Source organism: Ranitomeya imitator, chromosome 1, assembly GCF_032444005.1.
Source record: "Ranitomeya imitator isolate aRanImi1 chromosome 1, aRanImi1.pri, whole genome shotgun sequence".
Classification (NCBI taxonomy): Eukaryota; Metazoa; Chordata; class Amphibia; order Anura; family Dendrobatidae; genus Ranitomeya; species Ranitomeya imitator.
In genome coordinates this window covers 299,337,718-299,358,498 of record NC_091282.1, presented here as the reverse complement: position 1 = coordinate 299,358,498, position 20,781 = coordinate 299,337,718, and the positions used below count along the sequence as shown (strand labels likewise).

The window sequence follows — 20,781 nt, the reverse complement described above, 5'->3', positions numbered from 1 at the left end:
GGGGTTTAAAGTGCTCAGTATGTATCTAGATAAGTTCCTTGGGGGGTCCAGTTTCCAAAATGGGGTCACTTGAGGGGGAGCTCCAATGTTTAGGCACACAGGGGCTCTCCAAACGCGACATGGTGTCCGCTAATGATTGGAACTAATTTTCCATTTATAAAGCCAAATGGCGTGCCTTCCCTTCTGAGCCCTGCCGTGCGCCCAAACAGTGGTTTACCCCCACATATGGGGTATCTGCGTACTCAGGACAAACTGGACAACAAAATTTGTGGTCCAATTTTTCCTATTACCGTTGGCAAAATAGGAAATTCCAGGCTAAAAAATCATTTTTGAGGAAAGAAAAATTATTTTTTATTTTCATGGCTCTGCGTTATAAACTTCTGTGAAGCACCTTGGGGTTTAAAGTGCTCAGTATGTATCTAGATAAGTTCCTTGGGGGGTCTAGTTTCCAAAATGGGGTCACTTGTGGGGGGGCTCCAATGCATAGGCACACAGGGGCTCTCCAAACGCGACATGGTGTCCGCTAACAATTGGAGCTAATTTTCCATTCAAAAAGTCAAAAGGCTCTCCTTCCCTTCCGAGCCCTGCCGTGTGCCCAAACAGTGGTTTACCCCCACATATGAGGTATTGGCATACTCGGGAGAAATTGCCCAACAAATTTTGGGATCTATTTAATCCTATTGCCCATGTGAAAATGAAAAAATTGAGGTGAAAAGAAATTTTTTGTGAAAAAAAAGTACTTTTTCATTTTTACAGATCAATTTGTGAAGCACCTGAGGGTTTAAAGTGCTCACTAGGCATCTAGATAAGTTCCTTGGGGGGTCCAGTTTCCAAAATGGGGTCACTTGTGGGGGAGCTCCAATGTTTAGGCACACAGGGTCTCTCCAAACGCGACATGGTGTCCGCTAACGATGGAGATAATTTTTCATTCAAAAAGTCAAATGGCGCTCCTTCCCTCCCGAGCCTTACCATGTGCCCAAACAGTGGTTTACCCCCACATTTGAGGTATCGGTGTACTCAGGAGAAATTGCCCAACAAATTTTAGGATCCATTTTATCCTGTTGCCCATGTGAAAATGAAAAAAATTGAGGCTAAAAGAATTTTTTTGTGAAAAAAAAGTACTTTTTCATTTTTACGGATCAATTTGTGAAGCACCTGAGGGTTTAAAGTGCTCACTAGGCATCTAGATAAGTTCCTTGGGGGGTCCAGTTTCCAAAATGGGGTCACTTGTGGGGGAGCTCCAATTTTTAGGCACACGGGGGCTCTCCAAATGTGACATGGTGTCCGCTAAAGAGTGCAGCCAATTTTTCATTCAAAAAGTCAAATGGTGCTCCTTCCCTTCCAAGCCCTGCCGTGCGCCCAAACAGTGGTTTACCCCCACATATGAGGTATCAGCATACTCAGAACAAATTGGACAACAACTTTCGTGGTTCAGTTTCTCCTTTTACCATTGGGAACATAAAAAAATTGTTGCTGAAAGATCATTTTTGTGACTAAAAAGTTAAATGTTCATTTTTTCCTTCCATGTTGCTTCTGCTGCTGTGAAGCACATGAAGGGTTAATAAACTTCTGGAATGTGGTTTTGTGCACCTTGAGGGGTGCAGTTTTTAGAATGGTGTCACTTTTGGGTATTTTCAGCCATATAGACCCCTCAAACTGACTTCAAATGTGAGGTGGTCCCTAAAAAAAATGGTTTTGTAAATTTCGTTGTAAAAATGAGAAATTGCTGGTCAAATTTTAACCCTTATAACTTCCTAGCAAAAAAAAATTTTGTTTCCAAAATTGTGCTGATGTAAAGTAGGCGTGTGGGAAATGTTATTTATTAACTATTTTGTGTCACATAACTCTCTGGTTTAACAGAATAAAAATTCAAAATGTAAAAATTGCTAAATGTTCAAAATTTTCGCCAAATTTCCGTTTTTATCACAAATAAACACAGAATTTATTGACCTAAATTTACCACTAACATGAAGCCCAATATGTCTCGAGAAAACAGTCTCAGAATCGCTAGGATCCGTTGAAGCGTTCCCGAGTTATTACCTCATAAAGGGACACTGGTCAGAATTGCAAAAAATGGCAACGTCTTTAAGGTCAAAATAGGCTGGGTCATGAAGGGGTTAAAAAGATGAGAGAGGCCTGTAATTAACATCATAGGTAGACCACAACTATGAGAGTAAAACTTGAGAAAACAAATCCAGAAAATCACCTTGTCTGATTTGGCAAGATTTATTTTTCAAATTATGGTGGAAAATAAGTATTTGGTCATTAACAAAAGTTCATCTCAATATCTAATATATAAAGCTGAATGTGTGTGTGTGTGTATGTATGTCCAGGATTGGCATCTGCACCGTCGCAGCTACAGCCACAAAATTTTGCACAGTCACACGTCTGGACCCTGAGAGCATCATAGGCTATGTTGTGAGGCGAAATTTTAACCACGCGCGTTCCAATTCACCAAACAATTTTGCCCCTATCTACATAATGGGGAAAAGTGAAAGGAAAAGTGTTGGAGGCAAATGGGCAGCTGCCAGATGTGAACAAGGGGGACTTAAAGAATGAGAGCGATGGCGCCATCCCTTGAGAAAGGCTACACCGCCGAAACGCGCATCGGGAAGGACGCTCACAGTTACACCCCCGGCTCTATTGGTAACTATATTAGCCGTTTGGTTATATTTCTATTCGCTATATAGGGGTGTTGTATTTTCCTTTTTAGGCTATATGGGTTTATGTGCAATAATGGCCAGTTCACTTCACAATAAGTCCATACCCATTTACCTATCTGGAATGTGATGTTTTTCTGTGAGTGTTTTGTTGCAGAGTGCTTCTTTGAAATTTTTCATTTGTAAGTACTTCCGTGATTTTGTCATTCCACGCTTTAGCTGCTTGCTTTAAACCATATATGCTTTTCTGTAGTTTACAAACTTTGTTTGGATTTCTTTCATCTTTATAAATGTCTTCTGTTAAATCTCCATTCAGAAAAGCTGTCTTTACATCCAGATGTCTCAGTTGCATCTGTTTCATTGCTGCAACTGTAAGTAAAGTTCTTATTGTAGTGTGTTTGACAACTGGAGCAAATGTTTCATCATAGTCTTCTCCATATTTTTGAGAATACCCTTTAGCTACGAGTCTTGCTAGGTATCTTTCAGCTGTGCCATCTGTTTGGTATTTAACTTTAAAAATCCATTTACATCCTATGGTTTTTCTTCCTTCTGGTAAATCTGTTAATGTCCATGTATTTGAATCTTGCATGGATTTAATTTCTGTTTCTGTTGCTTCTATCCATTTATTAGCTTCTTCTACAGGCAGTTTAGATATTTCTTCCCAAGAAGTAGGCTCATAGATTTTTCTTGTGCTTGTCTTGTATGAGAGACGTTTCGGTGGTTTTCCTTTGTTCTCTCTCATTGAACGTCTTGGTTCTGTGTCTGTTTGTAGTTGTGATTCTTCACTTTCAGTATTTTGTTCTTCATTAATTTCTACTTCTTTCTCATCAGATATTTCTTCAGTTGTGTCATTATTGGTTTTCACATTTTTTGTTTCAACTGAAATCATAATGTCTTCATTTAAATCTTCAATGAACGTCACACTGTTACTCACCGTAACTCTGTCTGTTTTGGGATCTAGGATTCTGTATCCTTTGCAATTTTCACTATATCCAACAAATATTCCTTCCATGGATCTGTTTTGAAGTTTGGAACGTTTTTCTGTTGGAATGAATATGAAAACTTTACATCCAAAAACTTTTAAATGATTGACACTTGGTTTCATACCTTGCCACAGTTCATATGGAGTTTTCGTCAGTTTTCTGGAAAAAAGTCGGTTCTGTAGATAAGTTGCTGTCATTGCTGCCTCACCCCAATATTTCTCTGGTAGTTTGGAATCCGTCAGCATACAGCTTATCATCTCTGTTAGAGTTCTGTTTTTCCTTTCTGCTACTCCATTTTGTTCAGGTGTGTATGGAACCGTTTTCTGGTGTTCTATTCCATTTTGTCTTAAGTAGTCTTCTATTCTGTGACTTGTAAATTCACCTCCATTTTCACTTCTGATGACAATTGGTTTCCTTTGAAATTTGTTACTTGATCTTGTTACATAGTCTACAAGTTTATCAAAAACTTCACTTTTGTTTTTAATTAAGTATGTGACTGTGTATCTTGAGTAATCGTCTATAAAAGTCAACATGTATCTATTGCCTCCTGATGTTGTCACTTTCATGGGTCCACATACGTCAGTATGCACCAAATCAAGTGGTCTTTCACTTTTCATCTCACTTTCTTTTGGAATAGATATCCTTGTGGCTTTGGATTTTATACAACAATCACATCTTATGGTAATTGAGCAATCTGATATCTTTAAATCTTTTGTCAATTCTTTTCTCTGTAGTTCCCTTATACTGTCAGGGTGTCTATGTCCTAGACGTCTATGCCACATGTGAATACAGTTTTTGTGATCATGTGTACATACCTTCATCTGTTCCTTTGGTGTGTCAAAATGATATAATTGTTCATCTGCCTTGACTTTGGTTATCACCTTGTTTCCTGCAATAATTGCACACTCATTGTCTTTGAATTTCACTGTAAAGGTACCTTCACACATAACGATATTGTTAACAATATCGTTGCTATTTGTGACGTAGCAACGATATCGTTAATGAAATCGTTATGTGTGACAGCGACCAACGATCAGGCACCTGCTGGGAGATCGTTGGTCGCTGAAGAAAGTCCAGAACTTTATTTCGTCGCTGGACTCCTGCTGACATCGCTGGATCGGCGTGTGTGACACCGATCCAGCGATGTCTTCACTGGTAACCAGGATAAACATCGGGTAACTAAGCGCAGGGCCGCGCTTAGTAACCCGATGTTTACCCTGGTTACCATGCTAAAAGTAAAAAAAAACAAACACTAGATACTTACCTACCGCTGTCTGTCCTCCAGCGCTGTGCTCTGCACTCCTCCTGTACTGGCTGTGAGCCGGAAAGCAGAGCGGTGACGTCACCGCTCTGCTTTCCGGCTCACAGCCAGTACAGGAGGAGAGCAGAGAAGCAGAGCGCAGCGCTGGAGGACAGACAGCGTTAGGTAAGTATCTAGTGTTTGTTTTTTTTTACTTTTAGCATGGTAACCAGGGTAAACATCGGGTTACTAAGCGCGGCCCTGCCGATGTTTACCCTGGTTACCGGCATCGTTGGTCGCTGGAGAGCGGATCGTTGTCGGTATCGCTGCAGCGTCGCTTAATGTGAAGGGGCCTTAAGTCCTTTTGCTGTTAAACGTTTCACAGATAATAATCTGCCTTCCAATTTTGGAACATACAACACATCTTGTACAAGTATCTTTGAATCTTGTCCGAACTTGTTTGAACAATTTAGCATACCTTGTCCGATACCTTCTGCGGTTATTTTGCTTCCATCTGCGAGATAAATGGCTTCTTTCTTATCTAAATCAAGATCAGTAAAGAAATTCTTGTCACTTGTCATATGACTCGTTGCTCCTGAATCAATAAACCAACCAAGTGATGATTTCTTGTCTGTTACTTTAAATGTGCCATTCCAATTATTCTCACATGAATCGGAAATTGTGTTTTTTACTTTCTCTGTATGCTTTTTATGTTGTAGTTTTTGTTGTTCTGCTTTCCATATGGTACAGTCTTTCTTTAAATGACCTTTTTTCTTACATCTGAAGCATTCTCTTGTCTCTTTATTATAGGGTTTTTGGAATTCTGTAGCTTTGAGAGCGTTTTCACTGTCCTTTTCAGTAGAAGAATCATTTCTTTGTTCTTTTCTTCTCTGATATTCATCTATTAGTCTTGTTTTCACAAAATCTAATGTAATGTCAGTTTCTGGTCTCGTCTCAAGGGCATTTATCAAGGCTGTATATGAATCTGGTAAACTGCACAACAATATAGCTGCTACATGACTTTCTTTAATATCTTCACCAATAGATCTTAGCTGTGATATCACTTCCATCATTGAGAATATGTGCTTCTGCATATCGTCATTTGCACTCAATCTCATACTGTACAGCTTTCTTAATAAAAATAACTTGTGATTCAAACTAGGTCTTTCATACAGTTTTCTTAATGCTTCCCACATTCCCTTAGCTGTTTCTTCATTTCTTATATGTATTAATTGAGCATCATCCACTAATAAGCTAATGGTGGCTCTAGCTTTTATATCCTTCTTATCCCATGTCTGATTATCTTGATCTGGTCTTGCTGTAACAATTACTTCCCATAGATCATCCTTAGATAACAACATCTCTACTTTGAATTTCCATAACTGATAATTTTCACTATTCAGTTTAGCTACTGTAAATTTCAGTTCTGTGTTACTCATCATCTTTATATAGTCTTACTTGTTTAGAGAGTTGTACTGGAGATATTCTCCTGTATGTCCTGTGAATTCTCTGCAATTATATCCAGCTCCTGGGATGCTGAATTCCTCTGTCACTCTGTATCTGGGTTTAGTTCCTTCTGTTTACAGAGCTTATCTGTGTGCTCCGTTATCTGGGCTATAAACCAGGATCCTTCTGCCTGAGCTTGTAGTGCAGACCTGTAGTGTCTGGGGTGCCTGGGTTGTCTGGGGTTATCTGGGGTTATCTGGGGTGCCTGGGGTTATCTGGGGTGCCTGGGCCCATAACCTGTTGCAGAGTGCGTCTTCTTGCAGTCACCGCTGTACTTAGGAGAGCTTCAATCAGCAAGATATCTTGAGTGAACAGTATTTACTTCATACTGGATAAACATGAGATACAATTCAGTGTCGCACAGTCCGTGCACTGAAGACAACACATTCATGAAGAAAAGCAAAACCGAAAGTAAGAAAAGCAACCAACCACTGAGAGCTTCCCTCCCCACATTACAGCAAGTATATAACTTTACACACTATCGCCATCTACTGTCTGGTTAGTATAAAGTCCTCCTTTCACTTATAATAAGTCCCAATCTGTTGCATATGCCAACATGTTTCAACTCTGACATGTGTGAGAGGGTGTTGTTCTCTCTCTTCTTCCCCCTCCCTTTGTTCTCCTATGTCATCTATACCCGGTCACTTTAATAAAATAATGTTTTGCTAATTATTTTCTGTATTTGGAATTTTTTGTCGTGGTTTTTTCTTTGTTGCTGAGTTCTTGTGCGACATATTTCCAGTCTATGTCTATTGACATCATGGGATATAGCTTTATCCTATAGATCTTGTTGTGTGATGTTGGTTTTCATAAGGTTTGTTATAAAGAGTATATACCGTACAGTTGCTAAGGTGGGGGCCCGACATGGGATACTCACCACACACGGGGATATGAACACACACACACAAAAGGCGCCACACACTACCACGTGCTTGAACACATATCACCCTCAGCACACATTTCACCACACATACACCAACCTCGCCAGATAAAAGTCAAAACACAAAAGTCGCCGCTCAAAACTCGCCACGCGCAAAACTCGCCACATGCAAAAACTAGGCTCACGCAAAACTCGCCACAAGTCCAAAACTCACCTCATGGAAAACTCGCCACACGCAAAACTTGCACACGCGGAAAAATTGCCACATGCACAAAAGTTGCAACACATGCAAAAGTTGCCTCACACAAAACTTGCACATACTCAAAACGCGCCACACATAAAACTCGCCACGCGCAAAACTCGCCATGCGCAAAAACTTGCTGCACACAACTTGCAACACTAACCTGTCACATGCAACTCGACACACAAAAAGTTGCTACACGCATGTTACCACACAAAACTCAACTCGCAAAAGTCGCTACATGCATGTTGCCACACGCAACTCAACACACGCAACTTGACAAACGAAACTCGCCCTTAAACACACACAAGTCTGGTATTATCCTTCAAAAATATAAATCTGATTAATAAGCAGACAAACTACAAGAGCAACAAATGTACCATATAGGAAATACGGCAGCTGTCAGTCACATGACCTGTCTATTATGTGTATGTGTGAGCTAATATATATTGCCAGGGGGAGGGCTTCCTGTTGGCTGGGGATTTATCAGGCTGCCAATTTAGCTTACAAATACTGAGGTAAAAATACTGAGCAAATAACGTGTGAACGAGGTCTAACACAGGAGGAGATGGCACACAGGTATATACTATATACAGGGGAGATGACACACAGGTATAAACTATATACAGGAGGAGATGACATACAGGTATATACTATATACAGGGGAGATGACACACACCAGGTATATACTATATACAGGGGAGATGACATACAGGTATATACTATATACAGGAGATGACATACAGGTGTATACTATAAATAAGGGAGATGACAAACATGTATATACTGAGGTGAAAATGAGAGGTGTGAGTGCAAAATGAGAGGAGTGAGGGAAAATAGTGGAGTGATCGGAAAATGACAGATGTGAGGTCGAAATGACAAGTGTTAGGGCGGAATGAGAGGAGTGAGGGGGAAAATAAGAGGAGTAAGGGGGAAAATGAGAGGTGTGAGGGAGAAAATGAGAGATGTGAGAGGGAAAATGAGAGATGTGAGGGAGAAAATGAGAGGTGTGAGGGAGAAAATGAGAGATGTGAGGGGGAAAATGAAAGATGTGATTGGGAAAATGAGAGGCGTGATGGGAAAATAAGAGAAGTGAGGTGCTATAACTAACCACAGATATTTACTATGCCCAGGCAACGCCGGGCTCTTCAGCTAGTTTGGTTATAAATCCTTTGTTGGCAATGACAGAGGTCAAACGTTTTCTGTAAGTCTTCACAAGGTTGGCGCACACTGTTGGTGGTATATAAAAAACAAGAAAAAAGCTGAATGGCACTAAGAAACAGGTGAGTACTCACTGTTGGACATTAACCTAACCAGTTTGTCTTGCAATTATCCTGCCCTCTGTAACCATGTCCACAGCACGTTGTTAAAATAAAGGACAAAGGTTTTTCTAATGGAAGACTTGTGTGGTCCTGCTATTTTCTTCCTGTTTAGACTGTTGGTGGTATGTTGGCCCATTCCTCCATGCAGATCTCCTCTAGAGCAGTAATGTTTTGGGCCTGTCGCTGTGCAACACTGACTTTCAACTCCCTCCAAACATTTTCTATGGGGTTGAGATACTGGAGACTGGCTAGGCCACTCCAGGACCTTCATATGCTTCTTACGAAGTCACTCCTTTGTTGCCCTGGCGGTGTGCTTGGGATTATTATCATGCTGAAAGACCCATCCACGTTTCATCTTCAATGCCCTTGCTGATGGAAGAAGGTTTGCACTCAAAATCTCACAATACATGGCCCCATTCATTCTTTGATGTACATGGATCAGTTGTCCTGGTCCCTTTGCAGAGAAACAGTCCCAAAGCATGATGTTGCCAACCCCATGCTTCATAGTAGGTATGACGTTCTTTGGATGCAACTCAGCATTCTGTCTCCTCCAAAAATGATGAGTTTTGTTTCTACCAAACAGTTCTACTTTAGTTTCACCAGAGCATATGACATTCTCCCAATACTCTTCTGGATAATCCAAATGCTCTCTAGCAAACTTCAGATGGGCCAGGAAATGTACTGGCTTAAGCAAGGGGACACGTCTGGCACTGCAGGATCTGACTCCTTGGCGGCGTAGTGTCTTACTGATGGTAGCCTTTGTGATGGTGGTCCCAGCTCTATGCAGGCCATTCACTAGGTCCCCCAGTGTGGTTCTGGGATTTTTGCTCACCGTTCTTGTGATCATTTTGACCCCACGGGGTGAGATCTTGCGTGGAGCCCCAGATCGAGGGAGATTGTCAGTGGTCTTGAATGTCTTCCATTTTCTTATTATTGCTCCCAATGTTGATTTCATCACACCAAGCGGCTTGCCTATTGCAGATTCAGTCTTCCCAACCTGGTGCAGGGCTGTTTGGTCTTCACCATAGTGGAGTTTGGAGTGTGACTGTTTGAGGTTGTGGACAGGTGTCTTTTATACTGATAACAAGTTCAAGCAGGTGCCATTATTACAGGTAATGAGTGGAGGACAGAAGAGCCTCTTTAAAAAGAAGTTACAGGTCTGTTAAGGCCAGAAATCTTGCATATTTTTAGGTGACCAAATACTTATTTTCCACCATAATATGCAAATTAAATCTTGCCAAACCAGACAAGGTCATTTTCTGGATTTGTTTTCTCAATTTTAACTCTCATAGCTGTGATCTACCTATGATATCAATTACAGGCCTCTCTCATCTTTTTAAGCGGGAGAACTTGCACATTTGGTGGCTGACTAAATACTTTTTACCCCACTGTATATATATATAGTGGCGCTAGATAGTATAAAAAAATGTGTTAGAGAAGAACGGAGGGGTCCAGGATGGGGGCTTTATACCAAAATTGGGGACATTACAACAGAAAGGGGAAAAATGTTGTACCATGGGGCCCAGAGTTTGGGGAATCATTACTGAAAGGTGCGCAGAATGGCGGAGATTATTACAAGAAGGAGACAGTACTGGGGATATTATTAATAAGTTATGAACATGTATGTCTTTTTAGGATGAAGAACGCTACAAGGGCCCATACATCTGACCAACATTCAGGTGGGGGACCAGGTCCAAATTTTGCACTGGGCCGTTGGACTCTAGTTATGCCACTGTCAGCCACACCTGCCAAGATCGGCGGGCTTATTCAACATTAATATTATTATTATTTATTGTTATAGCGCCATTTATTCCGTGGTGCTTTACATGTGAGGAGGGGTATACATAATAAAAACAAGTACAATAATCTTAAACAATACAAGTCATAACTGGTACAGGAGGAGAGAGGATCCTGCCCGCGAAGGCTCACAATCTACAAGGGATGGGTGAGAATACAGTAGGTGAGGATAGAGATTAATATAATGTCTATAGGCAATTTAAGTCTATTTTGTAAATGATTGTTAACAATTTATACTAATTATGTTTAATTTAATCTAAATGTATAAGTTCCAACTTACCACAACATATGGGAAAATCATGCCCAGGATGTAGAGCCCAACCCAGCCGAAAACTCCTGAAATGACAAATGCAGGAACACGAGGGGCCTGAGCAAAGATTTCAACACATGTAGATATTGTGGCACCAGCTGTAGATGATAAGAGTCACTGTTACAAACCAGAAGAACATGATCCGTGCAATATTATACTGCAGCAAGTCCAATCACTTACCTGGCCCAGCTCCATATACAAAAATGAAGGTAAAGGTGAGGCCGACACTGCAATATGGCATCCAGAAGTATTTTTCCTAAAATACAAGAATAAAGAGCATTTTCGCCACACTATTCTGCAATGGAAAACGTCTGATTAGTTGCTAGGTGTACAACATTATTAAAAGATGATGTAACCTCAGACTTAACACGAACATGTCACTATTGCTAACATATCTATATTAGTAAACACTTGAATTTTCCCTTCATTGGGACAATTCTCTATTATTCCTTTTTGATATTTATTGGTTAATTGCCACCTGGGTGTTATAAGTTAGCGGTATGTCATTACACAACTCGCCAATTAGTGGTAATTGTGTAGGGAGACACCGTTTGAAAAAATGGGAATGGTAACACTGGTTGTCAATGTATTTATGTTATTTCTAGGAGGAGTAGCTGAGGTACAACACTTCACAGAGTAAGAAAAAGCAATTATTCATGAGGGTAAAAATATTCACTAAACCAAACATGACGGGTGGTGACCGATCCAAAGTACTGACTGAATTATATGTGTGAAATGTTCTACCAAATGCAGTATTTGAATAAGTTCACAAGATCTTATGATAAAAATCGTCTTATTTTCATTCACAAAAAAAGGCGATTTTTGATCTGTATTTTCGTCCATGTGGCATTTGTTTTTTAGGAATCATCAGTTTGTAAACTTTACAAGACCAAATACTATCTCCTTTGTTAAGAATTTCAGTGTATCCATAAAAATCAGATGCTATAAGGTTGATCCATATGGGATCCTAGTGCTCAAAAAGCTGCTCCGTTGAGCTTGGGCATTAGCGCGTACAGAGAGCAGTATATGAGCGCAATAGAAAGTCTATGAACCTGTACTGTACTCTGTGTTCATGCCAACAGAGTTCCTCTTGAGCCCATGTACTGTATCGTTCTGTGCATGTACACATGCAGGAAGTCAGCTCTTATGCTGATGGGCATTGCAATGAAGAGATTTTAAAAAAATTTTGAGCAATCAAGGTGATTTTAAAATTGAGACCTCTAATGGCTCTATATTAGTGAGTAGAATAAAATAATAAAATAAAATGGAAGATACCCTTTAAATTACTCAATTATTCATTATAAGATGACTCTGCATAAAAATGTATAAAGGTATACCCTGAAGTAGCAGCTACCTGCATTGCAAGTGTCACAGTTAGAAGCGCTAGGGTCAGAGCCATAAGACTATAGCCCCCCAAGAGTAGAACCCTTCTTCCAAAGCGGTCAATCAGGAGACTCTAAGAAAAATAAATGTGCCATTAGTTTATTTTCAAACTTCAGGCTATGGCTATTAACACATAGTGCCAAAATAAAAGTAATTCATGTATTTACTGTGACATTATGGTTTTTACATTGTAGCAACTTTTGGTAATTTTATGCCTGATACAAGATGCAAGACTAGATAACAATGCTATTCAATGAACTGAACACTTATTAGGGTGAATTCACATACAATTGAAACCAGAAGTTTACATACAATATATAAAAAGACACATACAACTCAGCCAAAAATTAAGAGACCACTGCAGTTTTATAAAAATCAACTTGTCTACATGTCTGATAGCCATTCCATTCCAGTGTCAGTTGAATTCCCACAGAGTACACCTCATTCTACTTAATGTGCTTCTGATTAGGTGATCACCTGCACCAAATCTTATTTACCGAAGGAAAGTATAAAAAACACTGCTGTGGTGTTCACAATCCTCTTGTAATAGGACAAGCTGGATGGCAAAACAATTGCTAGTAATACCCCAAAAGTAATAGGAATGAAAACATAACTTTTAACCATGTCAAAGGAGTTGAAAAGAAAAGTCTTGAGTGAGGAAAAGAAGGGCTCAATTCTGGCTTTACTAGCACAGGGACATAGTGAGCATCATGTTGCCTCCATCCTTAATATTTCTAAGACGGCAGTCCATTACAACAAGGTCAAGCAGCAGACATTGGGGACAACAAAGCTACAGACCGACAGAGGGTGAAAACAACTCTCCACTGACGGGGATGACCATCATCTTAATCGAATGTCACTCAGCAACCGCAGGATGACATCAAGTGGCCTACAAAAGGAATGGCAAATGGCAGCTGGGGTGAAGTTCAGGGCAAGAACAGTTTGTAACAGGTTCCTAGAGGCAGGACTCGTCATGTAAAGGTAGAAAAAAGCCTTTCATCAATGAGAAGCAAAGGAGAGCCAGGCTGAAGTTTGCTAAAGACCATAAGGATTGGACCTTTGAGGACTGGAGTAAGGTAATCTTCTCTGATGAGTCTAATTTTCAGCTTTGCTCAACACCTGGTCATCTAATGGTTAGACAAAGACCTGGAGAGGCACACAAGCCCACAGTGTCTTGCACCTCTGTGAAATTTGGTGGAGGAACGGTGATGATCTGGGGATGCTTCAGCAAGGCTGGAATTGGGCAAGTTAATCTTTGCGAAGGATGTATGAATCAAGCCACATAAAAGGTTATCCTGGAAAAATAGTTGATTCCTTCTGTTCAGGCAATGTTCTCCAACTCTGAGGAATGTTTTTTTCCAGCAGGACAATGCACCATGCCACACAGCTAGGTCAATCAAGGTGTGGATAAAGGACCACCATATCAAATCCCTGTCATGGACAGCGCAATCTCCAGACCTGAACCCCACTGAAAACCTCTGGAATATAATCAAGAGGAAGATGGATAATCACAAGCCATCAAACAAAGAAGAACTGCTTAAATTTTTGTACCAGGAGTTGCATAAGGTCACCAAAAAGCAGTGTAAAAGACTGGTGGAAAGCATGCCAAGACGCATGAAAGCTGTGATTAAAAATCATGGTTATTCCACAAACTATTGATTTTTGAACTTTTCCTGAGTTGAAACATTAGTATTGTTGTTTCTAAATGATTATGAACTTGGTTTCTTTTTGCATTATTTGAGGTCTGCAAGCAATGCATTTTTTGTTATTTTGACTATTTCTCATTTTCAGAAAATAAATACAAAATGTATTGCTTGGGACTTCGGAGCCATGTTGTCAGTAGTTTATAGAATAAAAGTACAATTTACCGTATAAACTCGAGTATAAGCAGACCCGAGTATAAGCCGCCCCCCCTAATTTTGCCACAAAAAACTGGGAAAACTTAATGACTCGAGTATAAGCCTAGGGTGGGAAATGCAGCAGCTACCGGTAAATGTCAAAAGTAAAAATAGATAACAATAAAAGTAAAATTAATTGAGACATCAGTAGGTTAAGTATTTTTGAATATCCAAATTGAATCAGGAGCCCCATATAATGCTCCATAAAGTTTATGATGGCCCCATAAGATGCTCCATATTAAAATACGCCCCATATAATCCTGCATAAAGGTTAATAATGGCCCCATAAGATGCTCCATATACACATTTTCCCAATATAATGCGGCACAAATGTTGATTATGGCCCCATAAGATGCTCCATAAAGATATTTGCCCCATGTAGTGCTGCACAAACCTTGATTATGGCCCCATAAGATGCTCCATACAGACACTTGCCGCATATAGTACTGCACAAACGTTGATTATGGCCCCATAAGATGCTCCATACAGACACTTGCCCCATATAGTGCTGCACAAACGTTGATTATGGCCCCATACAGACACTTGCCCCGTATAGTGCTGCACAAACATTATGGCCCCGTAAGATGCTCCATATAGACACTTGCCCCATTTGCTGTTGCTGCGATAAAAAAAATCACATACTCACCTCTCGTCGCTCCCGGCACTTTCAATATTCACCTGACTTCGTTCCGGCACTGCTCCATCTTCAGCGTCATCTGCACTGATGTTCAGGCAGAAGACGGCAGAAGACGCTGAAGACGGAGCCGTGCCTGGAACGGGGAGCAGGTGAATATCGTGCAGCTCTCCCCCTCCCCATTATACTCACCTGCTCCTGGCGCGGTCCCTGGTTTCCCAGCACCGCAGCTTCTTCCTGAGGTGAGCGGTCACTGTTACCACTCATTACAGTAATGAATATGCGGCTCCACCCCTATGGGAGGTGGAGCAGCATATTCATTACTGTAATGAGCGGTACCATGTGACCGCTCAGTACAGGAAGAAGCTGGGGAACCGTGGATCCAGGGACCTGCAGGGACTGTGCCAGGAGCAGGTGAGTATAATTAGACAGCCCCCGCTCCCCCTCTCCTGCCAACCCCTGGGTATGACTTGAGTAGAATCCGAGAGGGGGACTTTCAGCCTAAAAAAATGGGCTTAAAATCTCGGCTTATACTTGAGTATATACGGTACATTTTACTCAAAAATATACCTATAAAGAAAAAAATCAGACAATCTGAAAATTTTGCAGTGGTCTCTTAATTTTTGCCAGAGTTGTATGTATGTTTTTCTCAATATCTGACATGAAATCAGAATAAACCTTTCATGTTTTAGGTCAATTAGGATTACCATAATTATTAATATTTGCAAATGAGAGAGACTCTTTTAAGGCATTTTAATTACTGCAAAGTCAAACGTTTACATACACTAAGATTACTATGCTTTTAAACAATTCTGGACTGCCCATATGATGATGTCATGTGTTTGGAAGCTTCTGTTTTTTTGGCAACATCTGAGTTAATTAGAGACACAGCTCATATTTTAATGCACACCTGAAACATACTGCTTCTTTTTGTAGCATCATGGAAAAGTAAAGAAATCAGCCAAGATATCAGGAAGATAACTGTGGACTTGCACAAGTCAGGCTCATGCTTGGGTACAATTTCAAGATACCTGATGGTGCCTTGTTCATCTGTACAGACAATTATATGCAAGCACAAACAATTTGGAAATGTCCAGCCATCATATCGCTTCGGGAGAAGACGGGTTCTGTGTCCCATAGATGAATGTGTTTTGGTCCGACATGTGAATGTCAACCCAAGGACAAAAGCAAAAGAGCTTGTGAAGATGATGGCGGAATCTGGTAAGATTGTGTCAATATCCACAGTGAAACGAGTAGTGTATCAATATGGGCTGAAAGGCCACTATGCCTGGAAGAAGCCATTACTCCAAAAGAAACATAAAATATCCAGATTAATATTTGCAAATGCACACATGAGCAAATACTTTAATTTAGGGAGAGATGTCCTGTGGTTTGATGAAACTAAAATTGAACTTTTTGGGCATAATGACCATCGTTGCGTTTGGAGGAAAAAGGGAGAAGCTTGGAAGCCTAAGAACGCCATCCCAACTGTGAAACACGGGCATGACAGCATCATGTTGAGGGGTTGTTTTGCTGCAGGAGGGATTGGTGCGCTTCCCAAAATAGATGGCATCATGAGAAAAGATTATATGGCAAAACTGAAGCAACATCTCAACACATAAGTCAGAAACTTAAAGCTTGGAAGGAAATGGGTCTTCCAAATGGACAATGACCCGAAGCATACTGCCACAATGGTAACAAAGAGGCTTAAGGATAACAAAGTCAATGTTTTGGAGTGGCCATCACAAAGCCCTGATCTCAATCCTTTTGAAAATTTATGGGCAAAGCTGAAAAGGCAGGTGCGAGCAAAGTGACCTACAAACCTGGATCAGTTACACATACACATACAGTTTTGTCAGGAGGAATGGGCTCAAATTTCGACCCACTATTGTGAGAAGCTTGTGGAAGGATATCCCAAACGTTTGAACCAAGTTATTCAGTTTAAGGGTAATGGTACCAAATAATAATAAAATGTATGTAACCTTTTGACTTTTCCGTAAGTAAAAATGTCTTAAACATTCTCTCATTATTCTGGCATTTGGCAAATATTAATAATTATGGTAATCATAATTGACCTAAAACGGGAAAAGTTTATTCTGATTTCATGTCAGACATTGAGAAAAACATGCATATGTGTCTTTTTATATAGTCTATGTAAACATCTGGTTTCAACTGTATGTTACAGTAGTTCTGTGTGTTTTTTTTTTAACATAATTATTTCAAATCACAGTAAAACAAGTGCTGTCGTTATGAAAAGCTAGCTAAAAAAACAATGAGACTCCAAAAAAATAAGTGATTTGCTGAAAAACCTTCATCAGCTGGCATGTGTAAATTGATCTTTAGCAGATCTTTTCATAAGTAATACAAATAAATATAATATACTGTATTTTGTGAAATAGTAGGCTGGTCCTCAAATACAAAGCAAGCAACATACTGTACATCTTTGAGCGAAAAAGACTTACACAGATCATAGCAGAAACCAACTCAAAACTCCCGACTCCTAGTGAAACATATGGAATCTGGTCATCAGGGAAACCGGCCTCATGAAACACGTCATATGCGTAGAAGTAAATCTGTTATATCATGAGAAGATATACAGTAATTGTAGCGAAGAAGACACAATTTAGTCATATCTAGGCCTAGACTTTGCATCATTGCAAAGGGTTTTGATTTAAATTTTTTGAAACATTTCTACACTTATTAGGTAAATTAGATTATTTTGATTTGTCATGTTTTAAATAAATCTGCTCTGTTTTATATACTTCCTGGTACTTGGCTTTCACAGGCGAGGAGACGATGGAGAACTGAATTTCTCCATCTTCTCCATTGTCTATGTCTGCGTAAATCAGACTGCAAGATGATGTTTCACACACATCCGTGGACTTGAATGAGTGCGCATGCTCTGATTTGCGCAGTCAGTCACAGCATGCTGATTTTTTTCTCATGCTAAATCACAGATCTGCACTGCCCAATAGAATAACATTGCTCCATGTGCTATCAGATACTGTAAATATGTGGGAGCCCTTAGGCCGGAGTCACACTACAGCGAGATACAGCCGAGTCTCGCTGTTTAAAACCAAGCTCTGGCACCGGCACTCCGGAGCGGAGCGTGCAGCTCCATGTATTGCTGCGCGGCCGCACGCTCCGCTCTGGAGTGCCGGTGCCAGAGCTTGTTTTTAACCAGCGAGACTCGACTGTATCTCACTGTGTGTGATCCCGGCCTTATTCAGATTTGTCATTGTGAAAATTTTCATAGGTTAGTTGGGGACATGATTTTGTGGCTCTGGTCACATTCTCAGCTGCCTTTGTGTGGACAGGATAGCTGTGTAGTCTGTGAGGAAAAAGTCAGAAATAAGTGCTGGAGGGGAACGTGTAATACTAATATGTTAGAAAAGTCCCTCAAAATCATGTCCTCAACACATTTGTTAAAATCTTTAAAGGGAAGGTGCCACCAGTTTTCTTGTATTTTGTTTTTTTTGTGAAATTAAGCTTAAAATAGTAATTAAAATGTATTAATGCAATGTTTGCACTGTTTGCAAACATTTCTATATGAAAAATATTATATATTTTTCTACAAATATACATATTTACCACTAGGGGGAGCATTTTCCGTTTTAGACCTCAAGCAGTTATAGTAAGATTTAGCAACTTTACTCTTTGCTGGAAAATTGGCGCAGTAACTGCTGACATCACCATTTCCCTCTCTTTTGGGTGGTCTAATATCCCTGGGGCAGAATGAAGAGCAGCATCACAGGGTAGCACCATTTTGTGTGTGACTGCCCTGTGACCTGCTATCACCTGCAGTTACTGCATCAGAGGAGCAGCTTGTTTACAGAGGAGCAGAACACAGCGGGCTCAGCAGCATTTTTTGTGAATAACATTCTTGCCATCCCCCTTCCCCCACCTTAATCCCTGTCCTGTCAGCTGCCCTCTCTCTCTCCAGGTGTCACCTCCCTCTCTGCAGGCTGTGAGTGCAGCTTACTGGAGATCACAAGGACTGTGTGTGAGGGGGAGGCAGAGACACAGCAGGAGAAGCACACAGGGCAGCAGAGGTGTGAGGAGCAGAGGATGTTCCTGCTTGGAGTACAGAGGAGCAGTGAGGGCTTCTTCTGTTCTGCGATAGAGAGTAAGTGGAGCTCGGCAGATAGCACAGGGCCATAATAAAATGGCAGCTAGTCACACCTACAGCAGTGAGTTGTGCAGCCCACAGAGGCGTGCCCAGCTCACTGCTAATGCTGCTGCATTGTTACAGATAGGGTCCGAGCTGGTCTATTATCTCCTATGTCCATGGGGTGCTGTAATCTGACACTGATAGTGCCCTGCTACTGCTGCAAAACCAAGATGTCAGCCCCCAGTGCATTCTTTAAACTCATATAACACATGAAATCTGTTTTACATGCATTTCAAACTTGCTTATAGCAGCATGTTATGCTACATTACAGTGATTTATTAATGACCTACAAACGAGGAACCTTCCCTTTAACCTGATCATAAGGGAGGTCTCATACATTTTTTGCAACTTTTTAGTGGCAAAAAAGCTGCAGTCAAAAATGGTGGATGTAATACAATTTGTTTTTCTGTATTTTTAAATCTTTTATTCTTAAATCTTGTTATAATGTGTTCAAAATAACACTCAACTGCATTGGCACCACTAAGTTGAAGACTGGTGAATAAGCCAATCATAGTAAGGAGTTGACAGCGATTGGAGTTGTCCCTTAGCAGCTCCAAAACACCCATGCGTTTTCCTTTCTCTTGGGTATTATTTTGCTCTTTCATCATTTCATCAATGACTGGTTGGTGATCTCTGTCTCCCCACAACTGTTTCAGGGCTTGAGAAAAAAAGAAAAGCTGTTAGACTATGTTCACGCATTGTGGTAATGTGCACCGCAGCTATTTACTGACCAACCACATGAATTTTTCCAAGATTTGTCATGGTTTTGCGATGCGATTATTAACGGCTTGCTTTTTACAGGTGAAACGTTCATAATTTTGCACTGTTAATAAAATCATCACAAAATTGCTTTAGGCAATTGTCTATATTTGAGCCAATGTTTTGCATCTGTATTTAATAGCCAAAAACAGAAGCGGATCTAAACATGGAATGGGTGTAGAGCTTATGATTAAGCTTATGATTATAGTTTTTCTCTGTTATTTCCACTCTTGGTTTTGGGTTCTGATGTGAAATAATGACCAGAAAACTTAAATATACATTTGTTGCATAATTCTTTACCACGAGGGATGAGCGCACCCGTGGAAGTTCTGGTTCTGGTACCCAACCGAACTTCATTCTAAAGTTCAGTTCGGGTACCAGAACTGTACCCGAAATCGAACCAAAATCTGGACCACATTGACAACAATGCAGACCCAAACTTTTGATCTGGAAAATGCTCTCTCTTTCTCCTTCCCTGGAACATTGCAATGGAAGTCCGGTACGAATGCCAAACGTTTGGTCATCTCTGTTTACCACCTCTAAGTGCCTTGCATAATTTTTATGCCTAAAAAGGTATCAACCACAAAACAATTGTTTTGCTCCAGTCCTCTTTTTAAAAAATCTAAAAAAAATGTATGAGTGTCATTAATATTTTACTGAACCAATCACAAGTATGCGCCGGTGCATGAAAGGCCCCTTTCACACAATCATATTATTGTATATTCATAATACAGATCTGCAATATAGACATAATATTAATCTAGATGCATTAGCATTTCATCAGTAATCCTTGTGTATAGGATCAATTTTTGCATCTGAATTTTCTTTCATTGCTATTTTTTTCTATTGTGCAAAAACGGATCTATTTTTGCTCAATAGAAAATAAAAGTGGTAAATGCAAATACAGATGGGAAAACTTGAAATACCGATCAGGTAATGATGCAAAACTGATGCACCCATATCTTAAGCACTCCCCATAGACGTTAATGGGTGTATT

The 20,781-nt window shown here is 40.2% G+C and overlaps 1 protein-coding gene across 1 annotated transcript in view; it reads right to left on the bottom strand.

Annotated features, from left to right (window-relative positions):
• The window catches only part of LOC138657739 (solute carrier family 2, facilitated glucose transporter member 11-like), a 47,376-nt gene that overhangs the window by 15,363 nt on the left and 11,232 nt on the right, over positions 1 to 20,781 (bottom strand). Inside the window, exons 6-10 of the mRNA XM_069745417.1 lie at positions 19,493 to 19,683; positions 17,317 to 17,427; positions 12,294 to 12,395; positions 11,120 to 11,195; positions 10,910 to 11,037 (exon numbers count right to left, since the gene is read on the bottom strand). Of these exons, the coding sequence (XP_069601518.1) occupies positions 10,910 to 11,037; positions 11,120 to 11,195; positions 12,294 to 12,395; positions 17,317 to 17,427; positions 19,493 to 19,683 (608 nt within the window). The remainder of the gene's footprint in view (positions 1 to 10,909; positions 11,038 to 11,119; positions 11,196 to 12,293; positions 12,396 to 17,316; positions 17,428 to 19,492; positions 19,684 to 20,781) is intronic.